The following is a 20,476-nucleotide window of genomic DNA, read 5'->3' as shown; positions in this document are numbered from 1 at the left end:
CTGAAAACCAATGACAACAATGTTTATCATCACCAAAACACTTTTAATCATTTCTCTGAACAGGAGACCTCAAAGCACTTTTGTGCAGTGAATTGCTTTTCCTTTCTCCCAAGCCTTGAGATTAAGGCAAGGAAAGCACTGAAGATTATGGGAGGAAACATTGCTACCAGCTCTATCTTTTCCCCCAGTTGGAAATTACTGTCAGAGAAGCATGGTAACAGCAGCTGACTTGGAAGTCTACCAGATTAGCATTACTCATTGAGCTAGAACCAGTAGAAAGTAGTGATTATAGATTTGGCTCCTAGCATCAAGAGAGCTGAATTCAAGTTCTGCCTGCCTCATTTACTAGCTACATGACTAAAAGCACCAGTTTTGCCAAATAAAAGATGTGGATAATACCAGCACAACCAGCACACTGGACTGAAGACACCACTAGCACAGAGGAAGAGCTCAGTAATTGTGATCTGTTATTAAGAGTTGCTCATGTCCAACTAAGTCGCTAAGTCGTGTCCAACTCTGCAACCCCATGAACTACAGCATGCCAGGCTTCCCTGTTCTTCACTAGCTCTAAGAGTTTGCTAGTATAGGTATTATTAGTGAGTGGTAGTATCTACACAAGGCATGTACTAGGAAGAACCTGTCATTTTAAAAACAGACCTAACCAACTTTATTTTGTTCATTCACTAGGCCCTGTCCAACTCTCTGTGACCCCATGGACTGCAACACACCAGGCTTCCTTGTCCTTTACTATCTCCTGGAGTTTGTTCAAACTCATGTCCAGTGAGTCGGCAATAACCATCCAACCATCTCATCCTCTGTCACCCTTCTCCTCCTGCCTTCAATCTTTCCCAGCATCAGAGTCTTTTCCAATGAGTCAGATCTTCACATCACCTGGCCAAAGTATTGGGAGTTTCAGCTTCAGCGTCAGTCCTTCCAATGAATATCCAGGATTGAGTTCCTTTAGGATTGACTGGTTTAATCTCTTTGCTGTCCAAGAGACTCTCAAGAGTTGTCTCCAACACTACAGTTCAAAAGCATCAATTTTTCAGAGCTCAGCCTTCTTTATGGTCCAGCTCTCATCTCCATACATGACTACTAGAAAAACCACAGCTTTGACTAGGCAGACTTTTGCCAGCAAAGTGATGTCTCTGTTCTTTAATACACTGCCTAGGTTTGTCCTAGCTTTTCTTCAGAATCTGCTGGCAATGCAGGAGACCCAGGTTCAATCCTTGGGTCGGAAAGATACCCTGGAGAAGGGAATAGCTATCCACTCCAGTATTCTTTCCTGGAGAATTCCATGGACAGAGAAGCCTGGCAGGCTACAGTCCATGAGGTTGCAAAGAATCGAACACAGCTGAGCAACCGACTTACAGCACATACTCAGTGCTCTGTGGCAACCTACATTTTTTGGAAAGAAATCCAAAAAAGAGGGAATATATGTACATGTGTGGCTGATTCACTTTGCTGTGCAGCAGAAACACATAATTGTAAAGTAACTATAGCCCAATAAAAAATGAAATAAATTTTGGAAAACAGAACTGTTTTTGAGCCAAATTTCTTATCTTCCCTCAACTGGGTTTCCCTCCTCCACATAATACACTTCACAGGGTTCCTGTAATGATTAAATAACACGATATGCATATAACGAAGGCCTCATAGACAATAGAAACTCTGAAAAGTATACCATTAACACTGGTGGAGTTCACTAATGCAGAATGGTCAGAAAACTTTGAGGAAGAACGCACTGACAGCACCAGATTTCTGATTGAAATGGAACCTCAGCCTTTGTGAAAAACGCCCAACTATCAGGTTAACCACTTTCATCAAGATAGCTATATCCCAATGAAAGTTTTCCACTTGATAAAGATGGTAGTGGTTTAGTCACTAAGTCATGTCCAACTCTTGCAACCCCACACACTGTACTGTAGCCTGCCAGGCTCCTCTGTCTATGGGATTTCCCAGGCAAGTATACTAGAGTAGGTTGCCATTTCCTTCTCCAGGGGATCTTCCTGACCCAGGAATTGAACCCAGGTCTCCGGCATTGCAAGTGGATTCTTTATTGACTGAGCTACAAGTAATAGGAGCCCAGTATTTCTCTTCCCCAAATCTGCTCATCCTCTAGCATACTTAAGTGCAGATTCTACCTCTCTTGGATAATGTTTCTCAATGGCAACCCTTCCTTTCCAGCCCCAAGGCTATGAACCCAGGTTAAACCTTCCCAATCTGTTGAAGGCTTGTATTGTTTTGTTGACTGTGGATAGCATCCCACCCTGTTCTTAGGGAAAACAGCTCCTCCCTCACAGAACTGGGCAGTTCTAATGGGCCTGCCAATTGCAATGCTGGCCCTCTGGCCTTGGGGTTGACAACAGAACCCTATGGACCAATCAGAGATCATCCCTAGAATTTATCAAATTGGCAGTAAGGAAAAAGCAGCAGAGCCTCTTAAAGCTAGAAAATGTGTGCTGGGAACTCCTGGAAGCCCAGGGTTCCAACCTTCTGGGGAAAGCCCCTTTGAAAGACAAAACTACTTTGATGAAAGACGCAGAGGCCAGTGAAAAGGGACAATGAATGGGTCTTTAAGTCTGACCAACTGCATTCTACTCTTCCCATTCTGGTATTATGATCCAAAATTTTCATCTTTTTGCCTAGGCCAGTTCAAGTGGAGTTTCTGGCTCCTGGGGAAATTAACATCACTAAGAGGCAAAAATGCTGCTACATTTGGGAGAGAACTAGAACCTGGCACTTAAGTCTCTGCCAGGATCTTTCCCTCCACCATCATCCAGGTGACTCACTAGGTCACTCTCCTCATCTAGTGCTCATTAGCATCCTCGACAGGCAGAGAGTTTGGTCACTGAGAACTCCCACGTATTACATCCAAGACTCCTTCTACCAGTCTTCTTTTTTTTTAGGTAAGTTTGAAAAATCCTAGAGAAAGACTGAATGTTTTGGTTTGGTGCCAGTGCCCAACCCTGGACCACTCAACTATATGGCCATAATATTACTCACAACATAGCCACTATACCACTATGTCCACCACACCACAGGAAAATGAGCATTTCATTCAAAGTCCCTCATAATTTGTCCCCAACATGCCTTTTAAGCTAATCTCCCATCATACACCTATATAAAACCCACACTTCTGACACACTGAATTACTCAGTATATTCAGAAATAAACCACACGGCTTCATGGCTCCATGCTTTGTTCCCTCTGATTCTAATGAACTCTATCCTTGAACTCTCAAAATTCTTGTCCTTAAAGATCCAGCTAAAAATCCATTCCCCATTGCCTTTTGCCTCTCAGAATTAATCTCTTTATCCTTAACACTCATATATCCTGTATTGTACTTACTTACAAATATGTCTTGCTTCCCCTACCAGATTTTAAGTTACTTAGGGTCAGAGACCCCAATTTTATCCTTCAGTATGTAATGCAAAACCATGCACTTAATCAGAACTCAATAAATATTTAGCAAATGAAAGATCTTTCAGAAATGCTGATTACATATCATCAACTGTTGGTCACTAAATAGCAAAGGAACACCTCCTCTACCTAGGAGACTACTTTACAACCTAACTTCCTTAATATAAGTTTTTGGAAGCAGAAAGAACTGACCAAGATACAGATACACAGCCTTCCCTCTATCCAGATAGCCAAAGTCGGTTTTGAGAAAAGAAATCTCCATTCTTTTTTTTTTTTTTTTTTTGGCTGTGCTGGGTCTTCGCTGCTGCTCAGGCTTTTCTCTAGTTGCAAGAGACCGGGGGCTACTCTCTAGTTGCAGTATGTGGGCTTCTCACTGCGATGGCTTCTCCTGTTGTGGAGTTTGGGCTCTAGGGCATACAGGCTTCAGTAGTTGTGGCATGCGGGCTCCGTAGTTGCGTCTCTCCGGCTCTAGAGCACAGGCTCAACAGTTGTGGGGCAGGGGCTTAGTTGCTCAGTGGCATGTGGGATCTTCCCCAACCAGGGGTCAAACCTGTGTCTCCTGCTTTGGTAGGCAGATTCTTCACCACTGAGCCACCAGGGAAGCCCCAGAAATCTCCATTCTTGATAGCAACACCATTAGATATATTTAAGCAAAGTGCAATATTTTGTGCTGAACTATGTTTTCTTCACTATGCTAAAATGGCAAAAGATTTCTGTGTTGCTCATCATTATCTTCAGGCAGGAAGGAAGAGAAAGAGAAACAAGCAGCTTAGTTTTCACTCTTAGGCAATCCCAACCTCAACTCCATTTTCCCAAATCAAAACATAGCTTTAGTCTGTACATCAGCACAGCAGACCCAACGTTCACAGTATGGCAGACACAGGAAGTAGAAACAAGTACTCAGCAATTTTACAAGTCATTTGACAAAAAAGTGCCCCAAGATTAACTCCACATACCCTCAAGTCTGGTGTTCTACATCAATGTAGCTAACCATATTTGAGTCAAGGGCTTCCAGCCCACTTCGAATTGCTGCCAGAATGAGCTCGGACACTCAGCCAGCTAAAGGAATCCGGAGCCTGGTGTTGGATTTCACTTCTGGTCCTATAGAAATCTCTTACTGGAGCTATAGAATACCAACGTAGCTACAGGCCACAGATATTATAAAACAGGACATCTGTTGAACTTGAGACTCTGGAGGCAAATATACACAAGACATGCAGAAACCCAATGCATGATTTTCCAAGTTAATGCATTATATTTGATTGATAATAAGCCTGAGGAAGATTCCTATGATCTGCACTTGGATAGCCCTTTAATATAGCCAAATGAATTTTCATTAGGTATATACAACTGAAAAGTTTCCTACTTTGCACTATCATGAGGGAGATAAAAAACATTTAACAAAGATTAATTATGTGCCAGGTGCTTTTGGGCACATCTTATCTCATTTAATCCTCACAACAATCCTGTCCACTTTTTATAGTCAAGTAGCTAATAAATGGCAGAGCTAGGATTAAACCTACACCTAGCTAACTGATCCCCAAATCCACATGCTTTCCACTAAACCACACTACCTCCTGTCTACTTTGCTCTGATAAATACACTTTTAAAATTCAAGGAACTAAATGGAATGTGATATCCAGAATTAGATCCAGGAACAGAAGACAGATATTAGTGAAAAAACTGGTGAATCCAAAAAAAGGTCCTGAGTTCAGTTAACAGTATTGCACCAATGTTAATTTGTTTGGACAAATGTATTGCTATAATGTAAGATATTAACATCATGGAAAGTTAGGTAAAGAGTAAGTGAGAACCCTATTCTCTTTATGATTGTATTATAAGTCAAAATTATTCTAAAATAAAAAGCATATTTTTAAAAATTCAATAAAGTTATGAATCTCAGATATTGTCCAGAAGTTCAATGCCTAACTGGATATTTCCAATGGGATAGAAACATGTGGTCTTTTGTATAATTATAAATTTTGAATCTACCAGAGATGTCAGTGCTGGCTTCATTAGGGTAGTACAAAAGCAAGTTAAGCCCAAAGTAAAATGACTTGATTGTTGACCAGCAATAAAAATGCAGCCTGTCCACAAAAAAGGAAAATCTCATCAAGCTGAATACCATAGCAGGTGACCTAAACAGTTGCTTTAAAATATGCTGAAGTGAGCATTTACAGGTAATTGGGAAGCAGAAACAAAACAAAGCCATCTAGAAGTAAAGGTTAGGACGAAGTCATTAAAATGTTGCATTTTTGAGAATGAGTATCAGCAGGTAGATTCAAGTGACCCACAGTAATCAGAGAAGGAGAGAGGGGTTCATTCTTTTTGGAGTGAAAACCTCACGCAAACTGTGAAGGAAAGATGCATAGCTGCAAAAAGCAGCAGACTCCACACCCTCAGGCACTTCACCTCAAACCAGAGGGCAGTCTCCCATCTGTTTCTATTGTGGAAATGGCTGCTGATCCTGGACTCATCTCCTCCAAGACACCTGCACATAGAGATTGGTTTCTACCAGGAAGATCGTCTCCAAAAAACTATTCATACACTTCCATTAAAAGAGGTTCATATAGAAGCTTAAATTTCCATACTGTTATTATAATCTACAAGTTAGATCTCTTCTACCCTGCTGACCCAGGATAAACATGGTAAAACAGTCTACATACTTCGTTGTATCAGGTTCATCTCAGTTGGGTTGCCAGCCCTCCAGGTGACTTAAGGTTAAAAACATTTTTTTTTAAGGCTTCTTGTTTTTGTGTTCTCAGTGGGCTATTTACACCGTTTTCAAGCATCCCTCCTCCTTTGGAATTTTAATTTTCTGTGAACGCTTCCCCCATAGGGCATTCCCTAGTGCCATTTTATTCTTGACCCTTTTCAATACAAAATCCTTAATAAAGACAATGGAAAGTAGGGTGAAAGCAGGGAAGCTGAAATTTTGTCATCTAGATACTGAGGGTGGCCTCTTTGTTAAGAATCTAGCATCCAGACCTTGAGGTCACACGATTAGTATTCCCATTGGAATCGTAGGGACTCTCTTTCAAAGAGTCTTCTGTCCAGTTTTCAGGCCACGTTAGGCACGTTCCCGCCCAGAAGCAGGGCCTGAAAAGAATGTCGGTGTTTTCCTTCAGGTATAGGTGCCTGGGGGTCAAGGGAGAGGGAACTGCAAGGGGTGGAGTGGGAGGCGGGTGATAGACAGGGATAGAAACTGTGTCTCCTCCTCCCTCTGAATGCGAAATAGCCAATGGGGTGGCGCGGCCGAGCCGGCCCGGCCGCCAGTGCCATATAGTATGCAGCAACCGGAGGAGTCACGTTGGGGGAACGGCAGAAAGCAGCTATCCTTTTACACTACTTTGCTCTAGCAGCTATCTTAATGGTGACTGCGTGGCCGGGGGGAAACCTGATCGGCCAGATCCAGCCGAAACCAGGAGGGAGGGAGTGGGCTTTCCGGAGGGGGGGAGGGGGGAGGGAGACGAAGAAGGAGGAGTAAGAGAGGGGAAAAGAAAGAGGAAAAGAGTGCGAGGGAGTGAGGGAGGGAGGAAAATAAACAACAACAAAAAAATGTCCTCTTCCTCCCCCACCGGGCAGATTGCAAGTGCGGCGGACATCAAGCAGGAGAATGGGATGGAAAGCGCCTCGGAGGGGCAGGAGGCGCCCCGAGAAGTGGCGGGGGGCGCGGCGGCGGCGGCGGGGCTGAGCCCCCCGGCTCCAGCCCCTTTCCCCCTGGAGCCGGGGGACGCCGCGGCTGCCGCCGCCAGGGTGAGCGGAGAGGAAGGGGCAGTGGCTGCAGTGGCGGCGGCGGCCGGGGCGGCGGTGGATCAGGTACAACTCCACTCGGAACTTCTGGGCAGGCACCACCACGCCGCGGCCGCCGCCGCGCAGACCCCACTGGCCTTCTCGCCAGACCATGTCGCCTGCGTGTGCGAGGCGCTGCAGCAGGGGGGCAACCTGGACCGCCTGGCCCGGTTCCTGTGGTCCCTGCCCCAGAGCGACCTGCTACGTGGCAACGAGAGCCTGCTGAAGGCGCGAGCGCTGGTGGCCTTCCACCAGGGCATCTACCCCGAGCTCTACAGCATCCTCGAGAGCCACAGCTTCGAGTCGGCTAACCACCCGCTGCTGCAGCAGCTCTGGTACAAGGCGCGCTACACCGAGGCCGAGCGAGCCCGCGGCCGGCCGCTGGGCGCGGTGGACAAGTACCGGCTACGCAGGAAATTCCCCCTGCCCCGCACCATCTGGGACGGCGAGGAGACGGTGTATTGTTTCAAGGAGAAGTCGCGCAACGCGCTCAAGGAGCTCTACAAGCAGAATCGCTACCCTTCGCCGGCCGAGAAGCGGCACCTGGCCAAGATCACCGGCCTCTCCCTCACCCAGGTCAGCAACTGGTTCAAGAACCGCCGGCAGCGCGATCGGAACCCCTCCGAGACCCAGTCCAAAAGGTGAGCGCCAACTTTCCTCCTCCTCCCCCTTCCTCTCCCCCACCCCCTTCCCAGCTTTCTTTTCCTCCAAGTGCTCGCAAACATGGCGCTTACCTTCCCCACCAGCCTGGTCCGGCTGCCCACCTCTCCCCGCCCCCCACCTCTCTCCCCGGCCCGGGGCGCGGGGCAGGGGGTGGGGGGGCGAGGGGCGGGGGAACCTCTCTCCTTACCCTCCCCCACCTCCCCCCAGAAGTTTCTGGTCGCCCGCCTAGGTCTCAGTCCCCGCCCCCACCTCGGCTGGCCACTACTGCCCGGCTTCCCACCCCCATCCCGCCGGCTTTGAAGTTGCCACTCTCTCTCCGGTTCTGTCCGGGCGAAGGAGCGTGTGTAGGCGCCGGAACGGTAGTTCTCCTGTCCGCCCGAGGCCCACGGAGGTTGCCAGCGCCGGGCCGGGTCTGCGCCTCAGAGGGGTCACGCCAGCCCAGCGCGCGCGCGCGCTCCCCGGACCCCCAGGGTTCGGCCGGCTGGGGCCCGCGTTGGAGGTGGCCGTGGCCGTTCTGGAAGGAGAACGGGGCGGGGGGGGGGAGGAGGGCTGGCGGCGCAGAAGGGGGTCTGGGGGTGTCGAGGTTTTATGTGACAGAGTTAATCATTCACCCTGCCCTCGCTGGTTCCCTTCGCGGCCGCGGCAACTGTGGGGTGTTGGTGCGGCTCGGCTCTGCGGTGTTTTGAAACCTGATTCTGAACTCCTTCGGATCGGATTTCAGCGCCTCGGGGGTGGTGGGGCTGCGGGACTGCTTCCTTGGCCCCAGACAACTGCGTGTCTCCTTCCTGGCGTGGTGATGGGGGGTAGAGGCAGGCTGGCACCGGGCGGGAGGCAGGAAAGAAGTGGGGGCGCTATCCACTCCGCACCTCTCTGAGCGCCCACCCTGGCGGGTTTGAACTTTTTGACTGCCAGGTATTTATTTTTTCCCAACTGGTAGAAAATACCGGGTTTTCCGCCTCTTTGGTACGTCCTCCTGAGTCAGACACCTAGTCTGAGAGTCTCTGTGTTGTATTGTTGGACGAAGTGTAAAGCCAACCCCGCGGGGACAGGAGAGAAAGAATCCAAAAAGCAGCTCGTAGGCTCTGCTGTAGGGAGGAATCTGGGAGCCGGGGAGCCCGGCCCGGCCGGGAGAAGGTGATCGCCCGGCGCATTCCAGAGCCCGCTGTGGGCCGCTCCTGCCCTGCGCTCCCGCGGGGCCGGGAGCCACGAGCCACGGCTCCGGCATTCCTCGCCCCAGGCAGGGAGGAAGGCTCGGTGTCCGAGCCCGGCCTGGCGGTAACCAAAACAAAACGCGCCCCGCGACCGGCGTGCACCCCGACCTACGTGCACCCCTCCGCAGACTTGCGGGGCGACCCGGAGGAGGCCCCTTGGTAACTCCACGCCACCTGCCCCCGCTCCTGCTTGAGGCAGCGGATCCCATCGCCTACGGAATCTGCAGGCCAGGTCTAGCGGGTGGGAGCGGCGCGCAGTCCAGCTGCCCTGCAGCCTCCACTCCCCGGCGCGTTCCCCGGGTCTCCTCCGCCACGCTCAGCCTGCTTCTCTCCCTACTCCACACCCCCGCCCCCGGCCCAGTTGCCTGGTTGAGGCCCCTCTCCGGATCTACCTCCCACCCGCACCCCCGGTGAGTCACCCTCGCAGACGGCGACGGCGGCTCAGCCTCAGCTCGTAAATCAAAGCGCTTTCTGCGCTCCTGGCCCCGCAGCCCAAAGCCCGAGTAATCCCCTCCCCAAGGCATGAAAGCGAACCGACTGCTGGGCACTGCAGGGATGTCGGATCTTCTACTGGGCCAAGTCCCGCCGCGCTCCAAACGGCCGCTGTTCTACGCCCTCCGTCCCCACCCCACCCCCAGCCTCAGACCAAATGGGAAACCCCCACCACTACCATTCCCTGGATTTGCTATTTCCCCCCAAATCGGAGAGGTGAGGAACACAGTCTGGTCTGCAACGGAGCAGAAGAACTGAGGGTACTGGGGAAGGGGTCTGATAGGTACAAGGCCACTGAGTGACCCACATCCTTTCCCTCCCACCTCCCCAGGGCACTGGCTGGTGTTCGTTAAATAGGCCCTTATGGCATCCTTTGGATTCAAAGGCGACTGCACATAACAGTTCTGAAACAGCCACTTTGTTGAATGAAACAGTTGTCAATCTGGTGGAGTAGAAGTTTGGGAGCAGGTGAGAATATGATCTCTGGTTAACTAACTGGCAAACAAAAGCCAGTATTTCCCATCTCCTGCTCCTTTGACAGTTTCATTTACCTCCAAAACCACCCTAATCTGAATTGGTTTGAAGGGAAGGGAAAGAGTTCCTAAAGCAAGATGATTGACCACCCCTTTGATGAGTTTTTTCCTATGGTATAGGTAGAAGCATTTTTAACAGTAAGAAATAATTTCAGTGCTACCCCCCCAAAAAAAGTATACAATTCTGTAAATCCTGTTAGCTGAATTTACATCTTTCAGATCTCTGGGCGTTCTCTGAATTTATTATTAGTAAAGGTGACTGAGATAGGAGAATTCCTCTTCCTAGATACCCTGGTCAAAATCTGTTGAAATCCCTCATAGCTAAAACAAGACTAAAAGATTTTCTGCTGTGCTTTCCTTAGACACAGCTTTTAATGGGGTTCGAGGCTGGTTTTACAAACAGTTGGCGCTATGTACCTTGTCATGCCCCTGACTTTCTGAACGTCTTGATTTCCTCCTCTGTACAGTGAGTCAGATGGCAATCCTAGCACTGAAGATGAATCCAGCAAGGGTCATGAAGACTTGTCTCCTCATCAACTCTCTGGTTCATCCGATGGTGTCACCAACCTCAGCCTTTCCAGTCACCTGGAGCCAGTATATATGCAACAAATTGGAAATGCTAAAATATCGTTAAGCTCCTCTGGAGTTTTATTGAACGGAAGTTTGGTACCTGCAAGTACTTCACCTGTCTTCCTTAATGGTAATTCTTTCATTCAGGGACCCAATGGAGTTATCCTTAATGGATTAAGTGTGGGAAATACACAGACAGTATCTTTGAACCCACCAAAAATGGCATCAAACATTATGAGCAATGGTATATCCATGACTGACATACTGGGGTCTACCTCCCAGGACGTGAAGGAATTCAAAGTTCTCCAGAGCTCTTCAGCTAACTCAGCAGCCACCACCTCCTATAGCCCCAGTGCTCCCGTGTCGTTCCCAGGGCTGATACCCAGTGCCGAGGTGAAAAGAGAAGGTATTCAAACAGTGGCTTCCCAGGATGGAGGCTCTGTGGTGACTTTTACCACACCAGTGCAAATTAACCAGTATGGCATCGTCCAGATCCCCAATTCTGGAGCAAACAGCCAGTTCCTTAATGGGAGCATTGGATTCTCTCCACTGCAGCTGCCTCCTGTTTCAGTGGCAGCTTCACAAGGTAAAAGTCTTATTTGGTACCATAATGCATCAGTGAATGTTTTAGCCAGCTGCTGTAAATGACGCATTTGGTGAGAGCTATAGATTGCTATTAGTCTTCGGGTACCTTACTGGCTGCTACGGCTGCTACGGCTGCAGAATAGTCTTAATTTGTTTCTCCTCCTTCACAACATCCATGTAATATCCAGCTTGCTTGGTTCCCTGGCATCCTGGGGGTGGGCTTTTATTTTCCCAACAACTGAATGGAAAAATACAGTTCACAGTGAGTCCTGCCAGTTCTACAATTATAGAAATATGCTAAGTCAATTGGTACTTACACAGTAACCCATTGCTGGATATTTTAAGATTAAAAATTAATAATATTGCTAAGAACACAAAATGAGCCAAGCAGTTGGTAAGAATGTGTACACTTCACCTAAGCATCATTTATCTGAGCAAAAGGTGTTTTAGAAGAGCGAGCTAAAAAGACTGGATCATTTGTGTCCGATTCATGTTCCTCCTATAAGTAAGATTAACAGACCTAAAGGAAAAACAGAGGAATATATGATTGTTTGTTCTGCATGTATACTAGCCTCTTAAATGTGTGGGTTTCTTTATGAAGGCAACTGTAAGCCTTATTTTATGTTTCTGGCTTTACCAAGACATCTCCTAAAGAAAGCACTGAGATGAAATTTGGAGGACCTGAGCCTGATACTCCAGTTCTTCAGCGACTTTAAGCAAATCTGGAGAGCTTTGTGTTACTGTTTTTCTATAGAAACAGGAATGGTTAGAATGGAGGTTGAAGAGCCCCCTGACTTCAGAAGTAGGAGGTGTTAGTGCATATTTTGCCTTTGTGGAAGCAAATCTGAAAGTCCAAATTTTTACCGAAACAAAAATAAGAAACTTTGCCTTAAAGATCAGCTTCCTGTAAAATGTTTTTATTAAAAAAAAATCAGTTTATTCAATCTCTTTTTTTCTACAACTATGGTCTACTTCAGTTTGTTCGAGGTACTGATGGAAATATTGTTGTGCAGTGAATTCCATTCTGCACATTTGTTTCTCTTTGGGTAAAATGGCAGTATAGTAACACACAACAGTCCTTCAGCATGCTATTTATTTCTTCATTGTTCCAGGCTATAGAAAAGATTACGCTAAGTCACTATCCAACACAGGGCAGAAATAGTCAAGCCACAGAGAAAGCCAAAGTGCTTAGTTGTATAATACTTTAATATGGATCTAACCCTTTTTCTCTCTTTAGGAAATTTCCAAATAGTAGATAACATTTTAAAGACAACAGATTTGAGCAGAAAAGCATGGTGTATACATTGGGGAAGAGAAAGGCAGGAATACTTCTCATACATAATCTAAAGAAGTGCTGCCATGGAAAATTATTACAGACTAATAGTTAATTCTTACAATGGGACATTCAGTATGAATAAGAACAGCATTTTCAGTTAAAATAGCTAAGATCAAATGACAGAACTGTCAATCCTTAGACTTGTCTGGGTGAATTGAAGACATAAGTTTAACCAGATGGGTCCAGGAAGCAACATTCTCTTAGAGTAATTGTGTATTGCAGTTCTCAGTAAAGTATTTGGGGAGTCAGCCTTTCTCATAGATACCATGCCTTTCTTACAAATGGCTAGACAAGGTAGATTATCTTTCTGTAGTTGAAATTTACATAGAAAAGCAGAATTTCTACATTTTACTCACTTTATAATCTAAGAAGATAAGCCCTTTTTTTAATATCACTATAAAATTATACTTTGTAGATCATTTCACAGCTGGGTTTTTTAAATTGATTTTGAAATTATTCAATTTCTAATTCAATTGCAACTGTACTTAAATATCAAGCTTTAGATCATCTGCTTTTACCCTTCACGTATGTATTTCATAATATAAAAACTTTGAGAAACATTATTTTACTTATATGCAATAGCAGTTTGAGAAAATGTCTCATCTGTTATGTTATATATGGCCCTATCCAAAAATAACAAATAACTTTGTTCACATATACACTGGCAAATAATTTCACAAACACGCGACAAAGTAAACATCTATTTCAGATGTCTTTTACTGCAATTTAGTAGCCAACAAGAATTTTAAAGCCTTTTTCATTTGTTTGACCTAAAACAAAGATTTATGTTAGAAAAGAGCTGAAACATGCATAGAAATGTTTTTCTTAAGTTCAAATAAAGTTTTCATTTTTTGTTTGTTTAAAGACATGCCTTTGCATTTAGGGTGCTTAAAAATGTTAGGAAGACATACATATATTTATGACATTTATCAATATAGGTGGCAACATAATCACAATTATTCTAGTAATTTAAGGAGGGAAATGTTTTAGGTGAATTACCTTTAACTTTGAACTGTTTTCTCAAAATAATATTTACTTTAACATTGGAGTATTTTCTCAAAATAATGAAGAGTATCTACTGCACATCTAATTCAAGATCAAGGTAAACTTCCCATTTGAATTATTCTGTCACAAAACTCCCCTAGGCCCACCTTTCCTTAAATGGCAAGATAATTGCCATTTTCCCCCATACCTAGGTGAAGGCTCAGAGGAGAAGGGTATTATCTGATGGTGGGAGTTTGTAAGGGGGGGGGGGGGGGCGGGGGGCGGGTCGTCTTCATCTGCATTGTCTTAAATTAGCTGATTTGAACATCTCAGCTTTCTACTTATATTTCTTTTTCTACTTCTGGTCTCTGCAGAACGTTATAATGAGAGTCTCAAAAGATAGAAACCCTTTTTAAAAGCATTAGCTTTAGTTCTAATGCTGTTGGATCTGTATTTTTAAAAGCACATTTCATTATTATCATTAATTCTATCACTACAATACTGAAAATTCAGAACTAGTACAACAAAAAGAAAGAAAAATCTATTGAATGTTTTGTTGACATTACTTTATGGTTAGTTTGGTGAAAGATTGCAACTTGTCTGTACAGGTTTATATGGTTAACTTTAAGCCCCAGGGTAACTCATTTTTGTGGTATTTTTTACATTTCCATTTATATTTTATGTCAGTTACTGAGCTTGTCGTGAACAAAGGCATTCTCTTTTGCATTTGTTTTCTAGTTCTAACTGGCAGAGCTAGCAATAACTATTTAACTAACTGAGAGATAACAAGTCTTAGCAATACTGAGCCAGAAAACTGAAATTAGAACTTGGAAAAGATTTTTTTTCACGTTTGATTTCTAAGCCAGTAGTTCTTGCTCCTGCTTCGTCACCAGAATTACTCAAGGAGTTAAAAATATACCTGCTCTGGGACTTACTGAGTCAGACTCTCAGGAGCAGAGCCTGGAAATCTGTAGTTGTAAGTGCTCAAGAAAAATCATGTGCGTAAAAAAGTAACTTTTTTCTTTCCTTATCAGTTCCATCAATGATAAGCTGTACTTTTTTTTTTTTTTTTTAGGTAATATTTCAGTAAATTCAAGCACTTCAGATGGGAGCACATTTACAAGTGAGTCTGCCACAGTCCAACAAGGAAAGGTTTTCTTGAGCTCTCTTGCTCCCAGTGCAGTGGTATACACTGTTCCTAATTCAGGCCAGACTATAGGATCTGTTAAACAGGAGGGCGTGGAGAGGAGCCTGGTGTTTTCTCAGTTGATGCCTGTCAATCAGAATGCACAAGTAAATGCAAACCTATCTTCTGAAAGTATCTCCGGAAGTGGCCTCCACCCACTGTCCTCCTCATTAGTTAATGTATCCCCAACTCACAACTTCTCCCTGACTTCCCCAACCCTACTAAATCCCACTGAGCTAAACCCTGACATTGCTGATAGCCAGCCAATGTCTGCACCTGTGGCAAGCAAATCTACTGTGACGTCAGTCAACAACACTAACTATGCAACTCTTCAGAACTGCTCCCTTATTTCTGGTCAAGATCTACTATCAGTACCCATGACCCAGGCTGCCCTTGGGGAAATAGTTCCCACAGGTGAAGACCAGGTGGGTCACCCCTCCCCAACAGTACACCAGGATTTTGTCAGAGAACATCATTTAGTTATGCAATCAGTAGCTAACATAAAAGAAAATTTCTTAACAAATTCTGAGAGCAAAACAACAAGCAACTTAATGATGCTGGACTCCAAATCCAAGTATGTCCTAGACAGCATGGTGGAGACTGTCTGTGAAGACCTGGAAACAGACAAGAAAGAGCTTGCCAAGCTCCAGACTGTCCAATTGGATGAAGATATGCAAGACTTGTAAACTTAATTTCCTTTTTTTTCCCCCTGGCATCAGCAGGCAAATCTTTTCATGAAGACTTGAGGACATAAAGCATTTTCCCATTTGAAGGGAAACATTAGTTTTGCAAGTAAATGCATTCAAGAGACCTTGGATTGATCTGCATGAAGATCACAGTTGAATATGCTGAAGATCACAGTTAAATATGCAGGAGTAGAACTGCATTACTATAGCCTTTTGGTTCTCTTTTCAATAGATGGAGACAGACATGAGAGATGAAATGTATCAAGAAGTCAAAGTGTATCGTTTGGTTGACTTAATTCTAAGGTCAAATGGAACTTGGTAGTTTTTTAAATTAAAAATGTATACACTTAAGGTAGAAAATTAAATATCACTACAGAACATTAGAAACAATACAGTTCTTTTTGTTTACTTTTACTCCATGGGCATTGGTAAGGTTAAGAAGCATAAGTGGTACTTCATACAATTCGAAGGATATATTTTTGAATATATGAATTCTGTTTTTCAGCATTTTTGTGAAAGTCTTGCTTTGTCTCTATACAATTCCAAATGTGACTGCTAATAGTTTAGTTGGCTGAGAAAGTTCACAACTCCACTAAGAAAACTGAAACAAGCTTCAGTATGAGTGTAAATATATTAGTCCTATAAGCAAGGATTTGGGTAATTACAGTGAATTTTATTTATGCTGTATATGTTTCTCATACTTCAGACACTATGAACTGAAAAAAATGTTTTGGTACTGTTTAATTTATTTTTATTGTTTGAACAGGAAGTGAACAGTTATTTCCAACAAAGTTTTACTTTTTGTAGGATTTTAAAAGTAATGATTTTTATCAGAAGTCTATTAAGGTCAATATTAATAACACTGAAACAGGAAATCTAACTCCCATTATTGGAATTTTGGTACTTTTTTTCACATTCTTGTTCTTTATTTAGCAACTCTCTTATTCATTTAAATATATTTTCTATAGAATTCTACGTGCCTTTTTACCTTGTGGCCTTTTTATTCTTATTAAGGTACAGAAGTGTCAACAGAAGCACTGATGACTTTTTTCTACTATCCAACAGGGTTACTTTCACAGAATTGCTTTAAATCTGAAGAACTTAAGTTTCACTTAATGTTTTATGATGCAAATGGTTGAACAACTAATTATTGTTGATAACATTTCATTAAAAGTAACAATTACAGACTACCAACAAAACCAATTCTGGAGGCTATGAAAACAACCATTTTAAAGTAAGGAAAGAGTTTGTATCTTCTAATGAGCAGAATTATGTCTTGTTGAAACTTGGTTCTATTTTGAATCGGTTGTTGCATTATGACGTATGACTGTTGTTTGCACTATGTTATCGCATCTTCTTTAAATCTTTTGGGGGTTTCTGTAAGCAGCTTGTTTGATAATGCTGTAAGCTGTGGTTATACAGTTGTTATCAAGACTCTGAAGAGAAGATGTAATAATACAAATACATTTGTGTAGTGAGTAAAGTCTCTGGTCTCTGTAAAGCAAGAAAAGTGAGGAAATTATCTCTTCAGAGATGACCGAAAGTTGTGGAACATGAAGATGTCATCACATCTTGCTTTCTTTAAGATCGGAACAAAGGGTCCACTCTAGGTCTCTGCATGCTCGTCAGTCCAGCATGTTGAGTAAGGGCCATAGAGGATTTCACTTTTGTTGTTATTGCAAATGGAACTTGCAGGCATACATGAAGAGCCCTTTGAAGAATTCCTCCCCCATCATATTTTTTCTCCTCCATCATTTTGATAACGAACTTAGATCTCATTTTTTAATGGAATTAGTGAATGTTCCTAAACTGCTGAAATTACATGTTTTTTGTTTTGTTTTACAATGTCAGGCATTTTAGAGTTCTCTTCCACTCCACCACTACTTATACAGCTTGTTTGTTTCTTTGGGTGTGTGCTGATCATGTTACTGAGATTAATTACATGGTTCTATAGTGTAGTTTACATAAAAATGATGTTTTCCACTTGATTGCTGCAGATATCAAGAGTTTGTTAATTTTAAAATACCCATCCAGTAAGAAAGATGGGAAAGTTTAAAAAGTTATATATGTTATACATATATAACTAGAAAAGTTTTATATTGTCTTCCAAAAATATAATAAGCCTCTCTTTTATTCACAGTTCTTCCTATTTTCTACCTTAAGAAAGAAAAAAGATAGCACAAAACTTAAGACTTACCTAGGAAACCTATTCATACTCTAACATTATGTAATTATACCCCTACAATTACTCCAGGTAGCTACACAATATACCAGGTAAGAATCAATGCACATTATAAAGAACTTACTGTTCTTTTCTGTTCTTTCAGTAAAATAAGGGCCAGTTGGTATGAAGCCCATATGTATGTGAATGAAATAAGATAAACCCCATGATCTTCCTGCACAGAATTGCAAATATTTTTTGCATTGCTAAGGGCCAGACTCAGAACCCTTGGCAGAATTTCTCTCCTACATAAACCAATGCTTAAAGATGCTGCAAATGACCCTCTAATGATCACCAAAGAGGAATCAGAATAGGGGTAAACAACTCTCCTTCAAACCCCAACCCCTGCTGCTGGCTGCGGGATTTTCAATGTGAGCCTCTCTATGCACTCTTTATCAGTCAGAATATGGCGTTTAGCTCTTAGTTACATCCAATAAAGGACAATCTATTGTTTAATAAAGAGAACATGCGTTTGTCCCTCAGTCAAGCAAGAGCACCTGTGTCGTACTGCTTTGTAGCTCACGTGTATCCATAGTAATGAAAAGACTGAATCGTACGCGTTTCATTGCCTTTCTTGTGTTATGAAAGGCAAGTAGATGTTATAGCCATAGATAAAATTCATAGTTAAATTGCACACAGACCTTCAATCTCCCTGTATATGCCCTTGCGTCTTGCATGTTCAAAGCTAGATTATCGGGTAGGCGTTGCAGCCTGCTCGACTACATGTTAGACAAGTGTGCGTTAGTATATAACCAGAAGTTCTTCATTGTTTAAAATGTTTTTGACAGATCATCTCATCATAAAAATATAAATAATTCAGGAAGGCTGTGGGGAAAAGAACTACATTTTACAGAAGATGTTTTAAAAGTCTTCCTAGAACTTAGATAATAGAGCGTAACAGTTATTTTGTATCTAATTGATACATTTCATGTTAATTTCTTATTACCACCTTACATTTTATTAATCAAAATTATATAGCATGTGACTTTTGGCTTTCAGGGTTCTCAAAAATTTTTATTCTTTTGTTGCATGTACTGTATGTTTAGAGACAACCAGTTATATACTCAATATGGTTTTACTGTGCCTTACGCAAAGAGAAAATCTATAACCGAATGTATATCGTGGGGTGGGTAACGGAGTCTCTACTGCACTGTCAGGTGATGGCACACGGAGCGCGTCCCAGAACATTTCTGTGCTTAATTACCCAACCAAAGATCTAAAGTATGTATGTTGTACTGTAATAGGGGTTTATGCCTGGACAATTAAGTGTTTTATTTGTTTTCTGAAATGATGTGAACTTATTTTTCTAAACACTATGCTAAATAAACTTTATATTTATACATACATTATGTTGAAAAGTTGTTTATCCCTGGGAAAGCAGAGAAGAGTAAGGAAAAGAAAAAACAAAAAATCCACACACATTTCATAGGCTGGCAAGTATAAGGATAAGAAGAGTCATTTTGGGAAAATAATCTCTGTTGACCTTTACACAAAATTACCCAGTTCACTTAATTGTGCTGCATCCTCCTTCAAGCCAAGAAATGTGTCTTACTCATTTGGGTGTCCCAAATCTGAATCTGATACCCTCTAAGGTTTAGTGAAGTTAATTGAAAGGTTCAAGGACCTTTCCATTCCCAAGCCTTATTGAAAGGGCTCAGTATAAGTCCAGTACTCTTGCCTGGAAAATCCCATGGACGGAGGAGCCTGGTAGGCTGCAGTCCATGGGGTCACTAAGAGTAGGACATGACTGAGCGTCTTCACTTTCACTTTTCACTTTCATACATTGGAGAAGGAAATGGCAACCCACTCCAGTGTTCTGGCCTGGAGAATCCCAGGGATGGGGGAGCCTCGTGGGCTGCCGTCTATGGGGTCCCACAGAGTCGGACACGACTGAAGTGACTTAGCAGCAGCAGCAGCAGTATAACCCCATCTTTAAAACACTTCCATCAGCCAAAGTCTGGTTATATCACAGTTGAGTCCACCAGTGATTGGCTTAAAACTATGGATAGAACTGCATTACTGAGTGTGTAGAAGAGTCAGTCTTGGTACACTTTGATGCTCATTTTAAAATTAATGACATTTTGATGTTGTATGCCTCCCACACTGAAAAGGAAGCTAGGTAATAAAGTAGATTGGGACCAACCATACAATTCTATTACAAAACTAAAGTCATCAAATTAACTTCAAGTATTATTTCTAGAGTTTTTTTAATATTCTCATCATTCATTTGTTTAAAAGTTTTCTATGTAGTTAAACCAATTGAAGTTTGTAATGTCTCAGAGTACAGTACAGGGTCAGAGTATTATAGAATGATTATATTTCATAATTTTTTAACCAAACATTTTAAAAACATTTGACAAGATTTACTGATATACTTCAGTTTTTTTAGTAGCAAAATGATTTTTTATATTGGAGTATAGTTGATTAAAATGTATGTTATTTCAAACATATTTTGTAGCTGCTTGGAAGCTAACCAATTAAAACCCCTCAATGGGAATTCAAGCCCTTCAGCTATGTGATTCAATCCCACTTTTCCAGTGTCCCTTAATAATAAATGTGGACATTTACCTTTGTATCTCACCATTTCCTATACAGTAGATAGTAAATAAACAACACATTCAGATAATGGTCAATGCTATATAGTCAATAACAGGGTTTTAGAGATTGAGAATGGAGAATGGGTAGAGGTAGGAACATAGACTGGTCAAGGAAGGTCTCTGAGGAAGTAACACTGCAGAAGAGAGATTGAACCTTGAGAGGGAGCCAACCCACAAGACCTAGAAAAGTGCATTCC

The 20,476-nt window shown here is 43.0% G+C and overlaps 1 protein-coding gene across 3 annotated transcripts; it reads left to right on the top strand.

Moving 5' to 3' along the window:
• The first annotated feature begins 3,713 nt into the window (after nt 1-3,713).
• LOC133254786 (homeobox protein SIX4) lies at nt 3,714-19,026 on the top strand. 3 transcript variants are annotated; one of them, XM_061429055.1, is made up of 4 exons: nt 6,584-6,796; nt 7,009-7,856; nt 10,582-11,270; nt 14,665-19,026. In XM_061429055.1, exons 1-4 carry the CDS (start codon nt 6,794-6,796, stop codon nt 15,459-15,461), a joined length of 2,337 nt encoding a protein of 778 aa, XP_061285039.1. In that variant the 5' UTR covers nt 6,584-6,793; the 3' UTR covers nt 15,462-19,026. The 3 variants fall into 3 exon arrangements, 2 of the variants coding, with proteins under 2 accessions (XP_061285039.1, XP_061285038.1); XR_009738764.1 differs by lacking the exon at nt 14,665-19,026 and adding an exon at nt 9,913-10,049 and having other exon boundaries at nt 3,714-7,856; nt 10,582-10,669; XM_061429054.1 differs by having other exon boundaries at nt 6,584-7,856.
• Nucleotides 19,027-20,476: the final 1,450 nt, after the last annotated feature.

This window comes from Bos javanicus, chromosome 10 (assembly GCF_032452875.1).
Source record: "Bos javanicus breed banteng chromosome 10, ARS-OSU_banteng_1.0, whole genome shotgun sequence".
In the NCBI taxonomy this organism is placed as follows: Eukaryota; Metazoa; Chordata; class Mammalia; order Artiodactyla; family Bovidae; genus Bos; species Bos javanicus.
Note: the sequence above shows the minus strand (reverse complement) of the source record. Positions and strands in the feature narration are given on the sequence as shown.